Source organism: Haemorhous mexicanus, chromosome 6, assembly GCF_027477595.1.
Source record: "Haemorhous mexicanus isolate bHaeMex1 chromosome 6, bHaeMex1.pri, whole genome shotgun sequence".
Classification (NCBI taxonomy): domain Eukaryota; kingdom Metazoa; phylum Chordata; class Aves; order Passeriformes; family Fringillidae; genus Haemorhous; species Haemorhous mexicanus.
Window position 1 is genome coordinate 15,911,167 of NC_082346.1, and position 16,115 is coordinate 15,927,281.

Here is a 16,115-nt window from a genome sequence, read left to right on the forward strand (position 1 = left end):
TGTCCCACAAAGGAAATATAGCCACGAAGTTAAAATTTCACCCTTGTTTTTTTAATTGAGATACAGGTCTTTAAGTGTAATAGTACAGAAACACTAATAACAACCAAACTTTAAAAAAAAAAAATAGAAAAATACAGTTTCGCTGGTATTAGATTACCACAATTCTTATTAAGTTAAACAGACTAAAAAGACTGCTAGATACTACTAAAAATGGAGCTTTTAATTTATAAAGTAATATAATTTTCAAGTGGTTTTTGTAATTTTACTCCTCTTGTTAAAAACAAATTTTAAATGCAAAAAGTTAAATTAATCCATTACTACAGGGTCTATATAATAGTCTGTACATTTAAATACATGAAATGAGGTTAAAGATGCAAATATACGATTCTCTTAAATTACTTATTGTTTCTGCTCATTTATCATTGTTAAACAAGAACCACAGAAGCTATAGAAAACAAATATAACAACTGTGCCTTTCTGATTGGTTTTGCACACTGAAGCAGAGCAGTAACACAAACATGAAATAAAACACCGATATTCGAAAGCTATTCTGTATAAACAGCCATTGAAAATAATTATATTCTACTTATCACATCATATTTCATAGCATATATAATAACATCATCATAGTTCGGGATGGAATGGATCTAATCTGCTCAAAAAGAGATCTAATTAAGACACTAACTTTGGCTCTTTGTTAAAAAAAAAAAAAAAAAAAATTGCACTCGTTTGTTTTAAATGTCTCCAGAGATGGAGATTCCCTGGGCAGCCTGTTCCAGTGCCCTGCCAGACTCAGTGTAAGGAAATTTCTGTTGTGAAGGGGAAGTTTCTGTTGATGGCAATTGCTCCTTATCCTGCACCACTGTGAAGAGTCTGGTATCCCCTTCTCGGCACCCGCCTTTGAGCTAGGATAAATCTGGGGACAGTGCCTCAATTTGTGTCTCGTACTCGTGTGGGGGAGAAGGAACAACAGCGGCGGCAAACAGCCAGAGGCCCTGAGGGGTTAATGGGAACACCTGCAGCTCCGCACAAGGGCTCCACGCGGGGCACACGAGCAGGGACCTGCGGGCACTGAAGCGAGCCGAGCAGCGGGCAGGGTCCCCACTCCGCCATCCCCGCTCCCGAGCGCCGGGAATCGCCGGGAAGGGCCGGCCCGCGTCTCCCGGCAGCGCCACCGCCCGCCCCGAGGCGGGGCCCGGCCCGGCCGTCACGGCCGCGGAGGTCTCTGGGACACGCAGTCCGCGCCCGCCCGCGCCGCGCCGCCGCCCGCCCGCCTGGAACTACCGGTCCCGGCGTGCCCCGCGCCCGCCCCCGCGGGAGCGGCTCCGGCAGGAAGGCGGCAGCGCGGCCCGGTCACCCAGCCCGGCCATGAGCTCCGCCAGGGAGTCCCAGAGCCACCACGGCCTCAAGCGAGCGGCCTCCCCCGATGTAACCGGGCGCGGGGCGGCGGGGCGGCGGGGCGGCGGGAGGGGGTTGGCGGCGCGGGGGGCGGCAGCAAGGCCGCGGCTCGGCGGCGGAGCCCCCGGCGGGACGCGGGCAGGCCGCGGCCTCCCGGGCGGGCTGCGGCGGGGCGGAGGGGCCGCTCGGGGCGGGCGGGCGCAGTGAGCGTGTGCTCCCGCAGGGCTCCAGCAGCTGGGAGGCGGCGGACCTGGGCAACGAGGAGCGGAAGCAGAAGTTCCTGCGGCTGATGGGCGCCGCGAAGGTAAGGCCGCCCCGCTGCCCATCGCGGGCACGGGGACCGGGGTTCTGCGGGGCGATCTGAGCCAAGCGACAACACCGCAGAGCTGCCGGGCTTTGGGGCTCTCCTCTAGGAGGATTTGGGTTTCACCGCTGTTGTGTCAGCAGCCGTGTTACACAAAACCGCGCTCGGAAGTTGTCGAGTCCTGCGTCCCCACCCCACGCCTTAAATGCTTTCAGACCGGCTCGTAAAATTGCTTGTTGACGCTTCCGAGAGACAGGCCTTGTTACAAATTAACAAACCTACCTACTAGGTCTGTAAATTTCTCTGTCACTGGAAAAGCTTTTTTAAAAGAGTGGTAGCTTAAAGACTAAACCACTAAAGTAGTAAGTCTAGGGAATATTTTTCAAGAGAAAATACGCTAAAACTCAATTTCTATCACGCTGCAAAAAATGCTGCAAAACTGGTTAAATGTAGTAATGATTTTTTCGTGTATAAAATGGTGGTTTAGTATTGCACTTTTACTTACTTTCAGCCATTTTTACCTGTGGTAACTTATTTTGCTTTAATACAGTAATTTTGTAAGCTAAAATAGCTAACTGTTTTAAAGAGGTGAAAGTTAGGACTTGGTAGTGGATAGGGATAGTGCCCCATTAAAGCACCCCACTACCACTAATCTGAATGTCTGCTTGGGTACTTAATGCTGCTTGCTGTGTAATGCCAGTTCTTGCCTATTGGGACACATTTGCTAATGAGCAACTACTGAGCCAATAAATTAATCATCACTGTGAAGGGCTTACCTGACACTGTGATCAGTCTGAAAGTGGGATCGTCGTAAGATGCACGGCCTGAACTGTTGCAGAGTGTCAGAGAAAGGGTAAATGATCAGAACTTGAAAACACATCTGTCTAGCATCATGTAGCGTGATTTTTGTATCAGTGGCAAGAAACAGAGTGAAATAGAAGCATCTCTGGGGTCTGGCGAGGGCAAAGAGTGTGTAGTTGCTGGGGTTTATTTTTCAGAAAATTCAGCAAAAGAAAGAGGATACGAGCTTACCTAGAGGCAGCAGCTGTTAGCTAGGAAAGCTTCCAGTCCTGCAGTTGGGTGGCAGGGTTTGACAGCAAACCTTTTCCATTCAAGATGTCCAGGATGTTGGCAGAGCTGTCCAGTGCACCCTAAAGCTCCAAAACAAACTGCCTTTTCTTTTAGAAAGAACATACTGGCCGCCTTGTTATCGGAGACCACAGATCAACCTCTCACTTCAGGACAGGTCAGTTTATCCAAGAGCTGATACAAAGTCGGAAATCTAACCCTTATTTAGGAACATTCCAGTGCTCTCAGCTTGGTAGATATGGCAGGGAGGGATTTCAGGATTCGTGGCTGCAGCTGAAGATGGGTCAGGCTGTGGAGTTGTAGAAGTTCTTTACTTCTTTTAGATTACTGACAAATGGTTTCTGTGACCACACTCACTTGCCTTTTAAAGTCCAGTATGTGCCAGGATAGCCAAACTATGTACACAGAAAAAAACTGGGGTTGATTTGTCCCTGACCTGGTTACCTATTGAATAGAAAGATCTCTGCCCTAAAGCAACGAGGAGAAAGCTGAAAAGCCATGAGGTAATAGCTGCAAGATCATCTGCCAGATCAAGGCAATCAGCAATAATTGGATGTCTTGTAGGACCATGGTAACCCCTTATCATGCTTGGGAAGTCAAAGTACATGGCACCAAGCTGGGTTGGACTGCACTGTCTGAGAGAAGCCTTGATAAAGCCTTGTGGAAAAGCAGCTGTCAGCACTCCAGAAAACTTTCCCTCATATTCCAGAAAACTTCCCCTGATGTGCTCCACTGATCATTTTTAATGTGATGAAAAATTATCCATGGCCCAAAATAAGCCTGAGGATTGGTTCCAGGTGCTGCTGCTCTTAGCTTACAGAGACTGAGAATCACTCCTTCATACCTGAGTGTTTAGAAAGGAAGTGATGCTTCTCCTTGAAGTCATACAGAATCAGCACTCATTTGTTAATAGCAAGAAGTTAAAATGCTGGGGGTTTTAACACTTCTTTGTCCAACATACAGCTCTAATTTCCAAATGAGGAAATGTGGATTTGCAGTAGAACCTTTCAGCTTCACAGAGATACAAATTAAAAGCTAGTGTTGTAGGCCTCCTGGAGAGAATTAGAGATTCCTACCTTTTGCAGGTACATAGGAACCTTAAGTATTTTAGACCACTTACTCAAGTAAATAAAGGGACTATAGAAGTAGCTCATGAAAATTAGTTTTTCTGCTAATTGCTAAGGATGGAAAAATACAGAGCTGTAGTAACTGCTCCTTGTAATTTGGAATGCATGAAACGGTTTCAGGTACAGCTCCATAAACAAGAGTGGTGCTATTGTCCCAAGGCATGATGCTATATCTGAGGGATGATTTCATCACAGTAATCCCGTGTTATGTAGTGAAGGTCACAAAGTTTCTCCTTGCTGGGGCATGTTGCAGTATTGGCTGGAAGCACAGAGAACTCACACTGACTACATTTACCTTGTTCTGTAGAACATAACACTGCATAGTGCAACTGTGGAATGTATCAGGTCTCAGGAACTTCCCAGTCCTCTTTGTATCAAAGCCGTCCTGCTTGCACCCTTGGTACTGTTGCTTTAAAGTCTGATGGTTTGTATGCAGTAACACTGGATCCTAGTTTAGAATGGTTGCATTTAAACTTCTTGCCTTTGAAAATGTGACTTCCTGTAATTTGGTGTCTTTGTTAATTTGAATAACCATAACCAAAGTACCCTGGACAATGCAGGGGAAGAAGACAAGAAAATGAACGAGGAGTTGGAGTCTCAGTACCAGCAGAGCATGGACAGCACCATGTCGGGGCGGAACCGGCGCCACTGCGGGCTCGGCTTCAGTGAGGTACTGAGTTCATTTCTGCATGATTTGGCTTTCACTTCACTGAGACAAGGTGGGATGGGGTTTAAAAATCCATGCAGTCTTTCATGGTTTGGGTTAAAGGACAAACTTACAGCAGCCACTTGGCTGCTGATTGTGTACACTGTGGTGGTCATTTAGGTGCTCAGAAATGACTGATGCTTCTCGTTGTTCTGAGAAACGAAGACTTCTGCTCCAGAGCAGTCTGATTAGGGCACAGAGTGACAATTTTAATATATTAAATCAGGGTGTTGCTGAGGAATACATAAGTAGGGAGGATAACCATCTGCATTGTTGTTAGCAGTATCATTGAATTACTTCAGCACTCCTCATGCTGCAGTTCGCTAAGTGTCCTTTCAGAGATCAGTCACAAATGGGAATTCTGATGGTCTAGCTTTAGTTCCATGGTGTCACTCTGTGACAAATATTCCAGTGTCAGTACTGGAATTACTGAACTGATGTGATCTGGAACTTCAGACTCACTGAATGGTGTCTTTAGGATTTCTGCTGTAACTAAATAAACCAGTGGTTAATGAATTCATATCACAGCTGGCATGATTAACCACTTCAGGGAGTTGCTTTCTGTCTAGCACTTTGTGTCTTATGGGCCTCTGTTTAGCAACATGACCCATTTTAGTACCAAAATGAAAGAAGCCATTAAGTGAAACAATCTCACAGGGAAATTTTAAAGGCTGCAGTGGAGTTGCCAGGAAATAATATTTTATCTCTCTCGTAATCTGAACTTACAGTTTCAGGAAGATGAACAAGAAGAGGAGGCAGCTGGACACTCCTCTGATGAGAGTTCAGATGATTCTGAAAGTGGCTCTGATTCAGAGCAAGAGGAGTCTGCAGAGGAGCTACAAGCTACTGAAAAACATGAGGAAGCTGAGGTTCCAGAAAACAAAAAAGAATCAAAAAGCAACTATAAAATGATGTTTGTGAAAGCCAGTGGTTCATAACTGCAGATGTAACAGCTTTGTATGTAAAGTACAGTAAGCCTTATTGTTACAGTGCAAAGTGGAGGACTGCTACAGCACAGATCTTTGTATTTTGATTTTAAAAGACCCTGTTAGATGACAAAAAGTAGTATTTGCTTTCTGTTGCCATGGATAACATTTTTATGGGTGCAGTGATATTACTGCCTTTTGTAAAGTGTATAAAATCCTGGATGGAGAAATAAATTTGTTTTGTTCCTGCCCAATCTTTACAATGTTATCTGAACTATCCCTTCCCTTACATAAGGAAGCTTCATGTTAGTGGTTTATTCAGTTAGTGCCCCAGTCTTGAATTTTTGACTATTAAGATTACATGTGAATTACGTGATGTTGCATTAGTTGTAAAATACCAATATCAGCATTATTCTGTGATGTACTAGAGCTTTAAACAATGATTTTGTCTATAGATGCTAGTGTTGGCAGGCCTGAGGAGAAATTGCTCACTTTTGTGACAGCAGTGATCATCTGAAGTCCTTGAGCAGTTGCATAGAGAATATGTTTTAGAGAAGAGTAATACAGCAGGAGGCTCTAATTGCTTCTTTGGCTTTTTAATGAGGGGGAGGAGCTGTAGTTGTTTCTACCTTTCAGTAGAAAATAGTGATTTTTTTGAATTACTGGTTCCTGGCTAGAGCCCTGAGCTGTTATTTAAAATAACACCACCCAGATAAACCAGTTTACTTTGAAAGAGAAAGTATACTTTGATAATGAAAAGGATATACAAATCATTTTAGCTTTTTTAAAATATAAAGAGTTAGGTATGCGAGCCCTTCTTCCTTTTCTCCCTGCACATGCATCACTTGGAGGTCTGAGTCAATTAGCACAAGGCTGTACCTGTCAAGTCAAGCTGATATGCCTAGAAAGCCAGGAGTTCAGCAACTCCTCCCAGCAAGAATTAAACACATCCATTCCTCTGCAAAGTCAGTGCATTCATGTAATGAATAAAATATCAGAGCTTTTTAGACTTTTTTTCCTCTTAGTACATCAGACAGATCACCTGCCTCTCCTGGCAGGGAGAGCTGGACATCTGCCCTGTACCTCTGGTACCTCCACAGCAGTGTTCCAGGGGACATTCGGGGTGCTCCTGGAGACTCTGTTTCTGTGTACAATTCCTGATGTGCAGACAACATTTCCAAGCCAGTCGGCTGAAGGAAAGCAGCAGTTTGTACTATCATTGCCTAGTTGAATGTAAACATTGCAGCATCAGCTATTGGGGGAGGACTTGGAATAAGTATGGAAAAAATAAAAGTAATATTGTAAATAGAAACCGAGTGTAGATTTTGATTACTGTGTTTTACTACATCTGCATTTTATACAAGTTCTTCCACTCATTCCATTTCAAGAACCATGTTCCAGCAGCCACCAAGTCATTTGTACTTGATTTGCATAGGTTTTTCTGTTTTCCCAATACTGCAAACTTCTAATACACAGTGGAAAAATTTAAGTAGCTTGTGCATTGTGAAGAGAGAAAACCTCACCATGACTTAGGAAAGCTGCTCTATCTCTAGGAAAGAGAGTGAGATGCCTCCCTAAGAGATCAGCTGATCACTTTCCTTATAGACCCATTCCAAGTTTCCCTGGTTAGACACTCAAGCTGAACTTGAACCAGCATTTCACTGTTGAAATTCTTTTGCTGTGGCTGCCACTCACCTCTCTGCCTTCTCTGTCGCTGCTCTCTGAGCTCTTCCATGAGCATGCAGCCATGCAGAGACTCATGGTGGGATCTGGAAAGACCCAGGAAAAGCAGATCCAGCTGGCCAGTCCTGTACAGCTCTCTACTGACAGACAAAATGAGGGGCTATTCCACTCAGCCTCTTGCCTCCCTGATTAGGCCATCAGTTTCAGTTATAAATAAATAGAACACACAAAGATAAAAAAAATAAAGTGAAATTAAACTTTTCTAGATACAGCTCTGATGGGGGAAAAAAAGAAAAAATCAGCAGAACTTCCATCCCCAAAAGGCAAACACTAAATATGAACATCTGATGAGATTTGGGGTAACATCCGTGATGCTGACCCAAGACTCACCTGCTCAAAATAGGAAGAGTTATTCTATACAGTCTTGTCTGTTTCTGCCTAGCATTTATAAACATTCTAAGAACTTGCAGACTGATCGATGAAGCAGCATAAGCTTCTCCCTATATACCATGAAAGGCTGATTTAGCTCAGTTTGTGCAGTGAATGCACAAATTGAGTGCAATTCAGGAGTCAGTTTTAGCAACATTTGCTACAACAGTATCAGCAGTAGTAGCATGGATAGGAGCAGGATGGTTTCAGCTCATTGGAGACAGGGAACACAGGAAAAACCAAAGTCTGTGTCTTGGTTGACTCTAGGCAGCCCTTTGCTTTTTCAAGTTGGTATGGGAGGAGCTGCCAGAGATGACAGCAGAACACATCATAAGCAGACACTGACAAACAAGAAGGGCAAGTGCATTTGTCTATTAAAACAAGACTTGTCCACTGAAATTCCTCAACTCAAAGACCAGTTAATTTCCATCTCAATAGAAAGGCAGGAGTCTGCCTGTTCTCCTACACCTCGGGGAAGGACTGAAGTTAGGCCACAGAAGTTTGTCACAGAACAACCATCACATCTGCTAAGTTTTCATCTGCTTCTAAACCACACTGAAAATTTGCTTACACAAAGAGCAACACAGGTGCATTCTCAGCACTTGGCTTCGGAAGACTGAAACACCTGAACGAGGTCAAATGCACTGGTGTGCCTGTTCCCCTTCCATTTGCCCTGGAACCAGGAACCCCTCCAGGTGAGCTCCATCACAGCCCCAGTGCCCACGGGTCTGGCAGTCACCACAGAGAGTGCTTCTAAGCCAGGTAAAAAGGGATTCTCAGCATCCTACAGGAATTCTCTGAGGCCAAGGAAACCAGATCTGTAAGTTGCCCTGCAGTTTCTTGCAACTGCTTTGCAGTTTACTCTCCCTTTCTTCCTGAAGAGGAGGCTGACAACTTGATTCCTGAAAGCACAATTTATAGGCCAGCTTCAAAGCCATAGGTCCCTCTAAGGCTCTGGTTGGGGAATTCACATCAAAGACGATGTGCACATGTTGTTCTGATGCCAGAGAGGACGGTTGGTAGAAATCTCTGTGGATTTGCTACAGTCCCCAGTACAGGGATTAAATTATGCACTGAAGCTGCCTCTGTAAACTGCAGGAGACAAAGAGAATAAGTGGCAGTGCAATATCTCATAATCAAAGCCTGGCACGGCTCTTTGCATCAGTCTCTTGGAAGCTGTCAGGGGATTAAGAGAAGGGACCATGTGTCAAGGTACCCTCAACTGAAGGGACAGAGAAAAAGTTGGTTTTGTTTGCTTTTAAGCCTGTCACCTCTGCACTTTTCCTGAGAAAAATATCTTAGTGCAAGAGGTGTACAGCATCGTGATGGAAGGTGAGTTTCCTTAGTTTTTGCACAGCATTAAAGAAACACAGTACTTGGTAATTTAATCCATTTGGTTAGTTTTGATGTGCAGGTGCAGAAGGAGCTCACACTCACAGTTTGTGATATGAGCTACCCAAACCCAGTACCATTTATGGTGGCCATATGAGGATCCAGTGGAGAAAAATTAAAAGGCAAGACTGAAAAGAACTTTAGATGCTGTCTAGGAAAAAAGCACAGCAACTGGCAATGCAAAAGACAATTGTCCTGCTACCAAAACACTACCCTGAAGTCATCACTGATTCTCCTTCATCCACTGCTACCATCAATATCCCACTCCCTTCTTTAATTCTTTCACAAGGTATTTTTTGTACTGGGACATAAAACATTCTCGTTTCCCAGCTATTCCTTCTTACCTTCTCCACTACAACTTAGGCCAAGTCCTTTCATTGAAACATTTTGATGCTGTCCAAGTCTAAGTATTTGAGCTCTTTGCATCTTCTTACTACCTCTCATTTCCCACCACCAGGCTGCTCTCCACCCTCACCTTCAGCCTCTTACTTACACTTTGCTTGCAGATACATCTCTGCCATGATTTCCTACAATCTCACTATTCACCTTTAATTTCTTAATCTCTTCCTTCTTTTAGTGCTTCCTTATGCTACTGCTCCTGGTAAGAGGATTCAAGAAAACATGATTGTCCTTCAGGCTTACATCTGGTAACACAATTTCACCAACAGCTGCTCCAAAAAGGTTAATTCTGTTTTCTTTGGAGGCTGTTTTCCACTCTCTGTAAGGCAACCAGGAGCACTGGCATGTAAATAACAAGTCAACAGTGCTCAAATGTGCATATACTTTCTATATGCACTCACTTTTTACACATATTCAATACTTTCTGGTTTTATTTACTTTATAATTAGCATTTGAAGTTATTCCACCATCTCCCAGCAATTTCACAGCAGCTTTTATAATCTTACCTCCTTCTTACATTTACCTGTAGTTTAGCATTCCAAGTGTGGTTGTTGCACAGGATACCTCAACAGACTTGTATTAAAAATGCTCTTTAAAATTCCAGAGCTTTGAACTAAAGAAATATCTCAAGAAGTTTTCATGGAAAGTTCATTGCGGTTGGTTCAATTCAGCTGCAGTTAGATGCACCTTTTCAAATAATGGGGAAAAAAAATGTAAAGGGGTCAGACCCAATCAATACAGTTGTTCAAACAGAATTTCAGGCACTGTGATGTGGGGATTTTTTGTGCTCTTTCTTTGTACTGCTCCACTATGAAGAAAGGTTGCTTTTGCTAGTAGAGCAATAAAAATCTTAGCCTTTTGAATACAGCCAAATAACCAATGGGAATCTTTACCAGGTGTGGAAAATACAGCAATTTTTTTCATGTTTTTCTTGTGCATGGCTTTGTTCTTTTTACAACCACGCAGTACACTGGCACACAGACACACAGCAGAAGCAAACACTTAAAAATACCCACAGACAGGCAGAAATCAGAGGGGTAACATCACATCCTGCCTTCTGCATCTTCTAAGTCTTGATACTAGGTAAATCTGGTCTTTCCTTCATAGAACATCCAGAAGTTAATTGCTAAGACACTTGGGAAATAAGCAGTTTCCTAGAGGGGAACAGATGCTGATATTAAAAAAAAAAAAAAAAAATATATATATATATATATATATTTATATATATACTTAAGGATCTGGAAGTCAGAGGAGTAAATGGTCCAGGGGAAAAAATAATGCTGTGAAGTACCAGAATGGGTTGGGAGTGCTCTGCCTTCTCAGAACACCAACCCCTCCCTCCAAAGGCTGTGGGATGCCCAAGACCATCCTGATGGGCTTTAAGAGCTTTTTCAAACAGCAGCACACAAGTTTAGTAGCATCCTTCAGCAGCTTTTCCTTCCACACCTAAGATACTCTCCAGAAGAGAATCTCTCAGTAGTTTCCTGAAAAACCTTTGTATCTACTTCTGGTGGGTTTTGTTTGTGGGGGGCTTGTTCTTGTTAGTGGTGTGGTTTTATTTTTCCCAAGTGTTCCAAAACAGCCTGGATGGCTCTAAGTACTGCTTACCTGCCCAGTCCTTTAAAACAAACAGCATAATACAGATGCACAAACAGTCCTACAGCTCAGCAGGATTCCTTGCAGCCCAGCAATCACACAAACCTAAAAATAATAGTGAAAAACAGGGCTGGGGGCTGCTGTGCAAGTCCAGAAAGGTGAAAGAGGTGCCACTTACAGCTATCAGGTAGTACTTTTATAAATGCAGCTGGGCAGTAAACATTTAGTAACTTTGGCTGAAGAAACTGGAGACAGCTGTATATGGGAAGAGAATTCAGCCTCCAAAATTTTTGCTTGGTATAACATTACAAAACACTAATTAAAAACCAGCACAATCAAAAGAACATACACTGTTTTCTAATGGGTGAGTTCAATTAGTCCCAAACACTGCCTGTTGAACAGTGAAAAGGGGGAAAAAAGTCCACTTTCTGACCAAAATTATATTGATCTGCAAGTTCATGTAACTTTTTTCTAGTTTTAATATCAGAAAGTAGCTTGTAACACCCTGAAAAGAGCATGTAGATTAAAAGAAACAGAACTAAAATATGCATAGGAAAACTAGTTATTCCTATTTAAAAACTACACCCATCCTTACAAAAGATGGTCATTAAGAACAGCATTTCACATATTCAGCAAAAAGTTTTAGAAGAAAAATTACCTTATTTTTTCCCAAATATGGGATTAACTAGGGACATGAACAAAATCTTTCAGTCAAGACTGGTTTTGTTGAAAATGTTAATGATGTTACTGTTTAGGGCAAAATCCTTCCACACAAGCTTGAATGAGCAGATTTTGTGTGTGTGATCAAAGAAAAGAGAATGAGCATCTGTCCCATCCTGCAGAGCAGCACTGCCTGTGCTCCTTTCCCTTCACTGCCTCGCTGTGTCCCCCAAAAACAGGATGAGCACATCCTAAAGCAGCTCAGCTCCCAATTTCTGCCACTCACATCCAAAAGCCAAGGACTCACAGCCTCAAACACTCACCCTTGAGTTTGTGCAGTCAACACTAAGCCACAAAAACACTTTTAATTGGTTTTTTTTGAGAAGAATTCAACATGTCCAGTGCTGTCCATCAACCTGAGTGTCTTTTGAGGGAATTTCTGGAAAGTCAAATGCCAGTGAGCTGCAGCTCTGCCAGTGCCCACCACCTTCCCCTCAGCCAACACCCCACTCTTGCTATTCAATAAAGACAGATTTCATCAATTGCTTAGAAAACATTTCTAAAAACAAAACAAAAAAATCAACTAACAATAATAATCAACAACAAAATGTAGAATTGGTGTGGAGAGAGCCTGATTCAAATCCCAGTAAATAAGTGCAAAACTGGGGAACTTGGATGGGATTTGAACCAAAGAAGAGCAAAATGTGATAAAAACACAAATGACTCTGGATTTCCAACTAGCTGGACACTGATAAGAGAGCAGACAAGACAGAGGCAATAGGAGGCAGTTATGTTAATATTTTAATCTGTACATATACCATTTTCCAAACGGTTACATTTTATTTAAATTAATGTTTTCTTGCAAAATAGTCATTTATGCTTTCAAAACTCTTTTATAAAGGCAAAAATAAATCATTATTTTGGCAAAAGGTTTTGAAGTTGATACTGGCAGTATTGAGGTAAAATAGATTGCATTAGCTAAATATATACTTTTAAGAATATTTCTGAGTATAGTGTTAATATATGTTGATTTGTCTTAAAGTCTGAAACACAAAGGTCAATTCCAAGGGGTTTTCAGCTACTACTTGAATACAGGGAATAGACAAGTTAGTGGTTTCACAAAATACTGCAGAAGTATTTCTCAGTTATTTCTCATCCAGAGCTGAACTCAGCTACTAATTACATTACATTGGGAAGTTTTTGCATGTCTTGCATTCAATGCATACACAGGGTTTTTTAAAAGTATAGCTGCAGCAATACATTTAATCTTAATTTTCACCAGCTCACCCTTTGCCCTATGTGTAAGTACAGCACAGAATTTCAGAGTTTGGCAAAGATAAGCACCAGGTGAACATCCACAGGAAATCAGCAGGTGCCACATTCCATTAGTTTTGCTGTTTCTAGGATAAACACTAGTCAGTACATCATTTGTAATATCTATTGAAAAAATATCAGAAGAAAAATATGTATTTACTAGCCAAATGACACACTGTAATTGTTTATTGCTTACTTTACATATTTTAATTAAAAATCATCTTCTTTCACATCTCAACTTCCAAAAACAAAAAAAAATTTGTTAGCTGTTTGTAATAGAGGGGGCAGCACTACTTTCAAGGGCAACCTAACAAACTGTGGATTGATACCACTAAGTTAATCATCTGGAATCATAAAAAAAGGGAGTTAAAACTGGCATTTGTTATGGCTTTCTTGGGAAATTTCAGCTATACAGCAGTTACTAACATTTAGAAATTCAAGCTAACAGTTCTTGCAATGGATTATTTTATGGGCAAAAGAGTGAGTGATTAACTCTACAAAAATATTCAATCTGAAACACCCTTTCACCAAACCTGTCACCTGTGTTAGCTCTATCCATATCCTATCAATGTGCTTCTAGGTTTGTTCAAATTTGCAGGGTTTTTCTCACAAAACTTTACCATGTGCATCTGAGCCTGAGGGGGAAGTAACAGCATCTTTTAGTATCTATGCAAGAAGTGTCTTTCAAAATGAATTCAGCCCTTGATTAAAAAAAAAAAACCCTAAAATACACCATTCTAAAAATACATTGTCAGTATTTTACAGAGTTTATTAAAAGTGCCGTTTATTTGTATAAAAATGCGTGAACTAAACTGAAGTCAAATAAAAAATGATGTGCAGTTCTCTTCATTTTCATAGAAAATCCCCCTATCATTCTCTGAATGTCTTTCCAGAAGAAGGTGCCACCAGCCAAGGAGTACATCCACAGAAACCTGGAAAAGAATCTCCTCTGTCCTCCACGCGGTGTCACAAAGCGGGATTTGCCTCCAGTCTCACGTCAGTGTTCACTGACTGCTTTGGCTGGTGTGAGGGAAAACAGAACATGGTTAAATATTGAAGGCACTCAGCCAATGCCAAGCAGTAAGAAATTGATGGGAACTTTTTTTTTTTAAGCCTTTTGCAGTTTGACAGAAGGAACAATTGATAGAGACACGTTAAGCCAACAATTGTCTCATGATGCCACTGATGCTCAAGCTCCTGTGTCCCCAGCACATCACAGCTACTTTGTCTGAAGAAAACATAACTTTATATAAATATACATCTGTCACTGTGTGTCTGTGTGTATCTATTTGTACAGACGTGTGCTAGACATGTTTTTAAGTCAGTCTGCAATCACAGAATGGTTGGGGTAGGAAGGGACCTCTGAAGGTCAGCGCCAGCCCCCTGCTCGAGTCCCTGGCACTGCACAATTATTTGAGTTACTCAAGCAACCCTCTTTACTACTTTATCTCTGCTTTATCTTCTTGATCAGTTTCAGGTAATAAAATTGAGCCCAAAAAAATCAGAAAGGTAAGAATAATATAAAAGGAAAATATGGATGCATAGCAAGTGTCTTAACTAGGGGCACACTCAGCAGTTGCATACAATATTTACACCTCTTCCTACTTCCAATTTCAAATAGGGGAATCTCTGCAAATCCTACTGAGAAGGGATAAAAATGCAGATGTTTCTTTGTAAGGACAACAAAATTATCACAATTTTAATACTTGAAGTGGCAAAATAACCTAACCAGAGACAAACTCCATCTTTTGTTAACACAATCCAATGAAAGGCACAATTGAAGTCAAACACAACATTGCAGAATTAGTTACAAAGGGCCAAATTTTCAGCTCACCTCAGCTAAGACTCTGATGCCAGCTCATGTGTAGGATACCAGCCCACAAAGGAAGCCCCTGCTTGTGCAAGGGTGAACTTTGGATTCTCTCTCTGCATGCCCTGAGCAGCCACCAGAGTACCGAAGGCTGCTGAAAACCTGGCCCCCTGTTACCCAGAGCACAGACATCTCCTCCCTTCACCACAGAAGGACTGAGGAAGCACCTCACCTGCACAGCAACAGCACTTAACTGGAGACTTCAGCAGCCCACGTGTTAGCTCATCAGAAGCAATATTTACAAGAATAAAAGGTTCCTGAAAAGGGAGCTGCATGCTTTCATTCAGAGGGATTCTTGGTTTAGGAAAGGAGTTAAAATTTAGCAAGCCACAGCACAGGCACGATGGCAGATCAGACATGCTGAGAGCAGTTAGTTCTTACTTGGAAGGTGTTTAAACAAATGTGTAATGAAATCCATTGCTTAAGGGGGAGTGAGGTGGCTGTGGTACAGAAGGTGAGGGTGCTTTGGGTGGGTAGGTCAACTGCTGAGCTAGAAGGGATCACACACAGGAATTAGGCTGCACAATCAAACATTCACATCATAAACGGAGTCACCCTCATTTTCTACCGCCTGACGAGCAATGAGTGCAGTGCTGCACTACTGCAGCCACATGGAACACAAGGTAAACAACATTTCTACCTGCTGCTTTTTTCTACTCCTTGCATAAATCAAAGAAATAAAGATTCCTGCTTGCATGAGCACATGGAAAACCAATCTTAAGATGAAATTTCACGGGAACATTATGAAGGCACACAACACTGACATACTCTCCTCAGCCCTGCTTTTAAAGCTTTTGAAGCTCTGGACCAGCACCTATATCTGCTAATTCAATTTCCAGACTTCACTGAGGCTGTGTAGGCTTTCAACATTTCCTTTGTTATATGCCAGCGAGCAGAAACCAAAATAATACATAGAAAAATAATGTTTACAAAATTACATATACATATAATATTTTGCATAATGCAGTACATGATACAGTAAACACATTTTCATATCTCAGCTTGAAAATGCAGGGTAAAGAATACAATGCTTAACACTATTCTTGCTTATAAACCTGAGTAATGGTATAGTATTGGAAGACAATCCTAAAACTGAAGAAATTGATCTAAACTTCTGTTTTTATGTTTTGGAGGGCCAAAGCACACAACATAGGAAACAACTTCTTAGTACTCTTGTATTTGACTTTAATCTTCCAGACTCTTGGTATGATTTGCACTCAAA

The 16,115-nt window shown here is 41.9% G+C and overlaps 2 protein-coding genes across 9 annotated transcripts in view; one reads left to right on the plus strand and one right to left on the minus strand.

Annotated features, from left to right (window-relative positions):
- The first annotated feature begins 1,271 nt into the window (after positions 1 to 1,271).
- Positions 1,272 to 6,862, plus strand: C6H11orf58 (chromosome 6 C11orf58 homolog). The gene is made up of 5 exons (XM_059848941.1): positions 1,272 to 1,428; positions 1,622 to 1,702; positions 2,888 to 2,948; positions 4,479 to 4,588; positions 5,353 to 6,862. Exons 1-5 carry the CDS (start codon positions 1,369 to 1,371, stop codon positions 5,560 to 5,562), a joined length of 522 nt encoding a protein of 173 aa, XP_059704924.1. The 5' UTR covers positions 1,272 to 1,368; the 3' UTR covers positions 5,563 to 6,862.
- A 5,627-nt stretch (positions 6,863 to 12,489) lies between these two features.
- PLEKHA7 (pleckstrin homology domain containing A7) overlaps positions 12,490 to 16,115 on the minus strand; it is a 145,622-nt gene continuing 141,996 nt past the window's right edge. For 7 of the 8 annotated variants that reach the window (XM_059848947.1, XM_059848944.1, XM_059848943.1 and 4 more), the window contains 2 exons: positions 15,275 to 15,383; positions 12,490 to 14,043 (listed from right to left, as the gene is read on the minus strand). In XM_059848947.1, coding sequence (XP_059704930.1) covers positions 15,286 to 15,383 — 98 coding nt within the window. In that variant the 3' untranslated portion in view covers positions 12,490 to 14,043; positions 15,275 to 15,285. The remainder of the gene's footprint in view (positions 14,044 to 15,274; positions 15,384 to 16,115) is intronic. The other variant, XM_059848946.1, reaches the window with a different exon arrangement.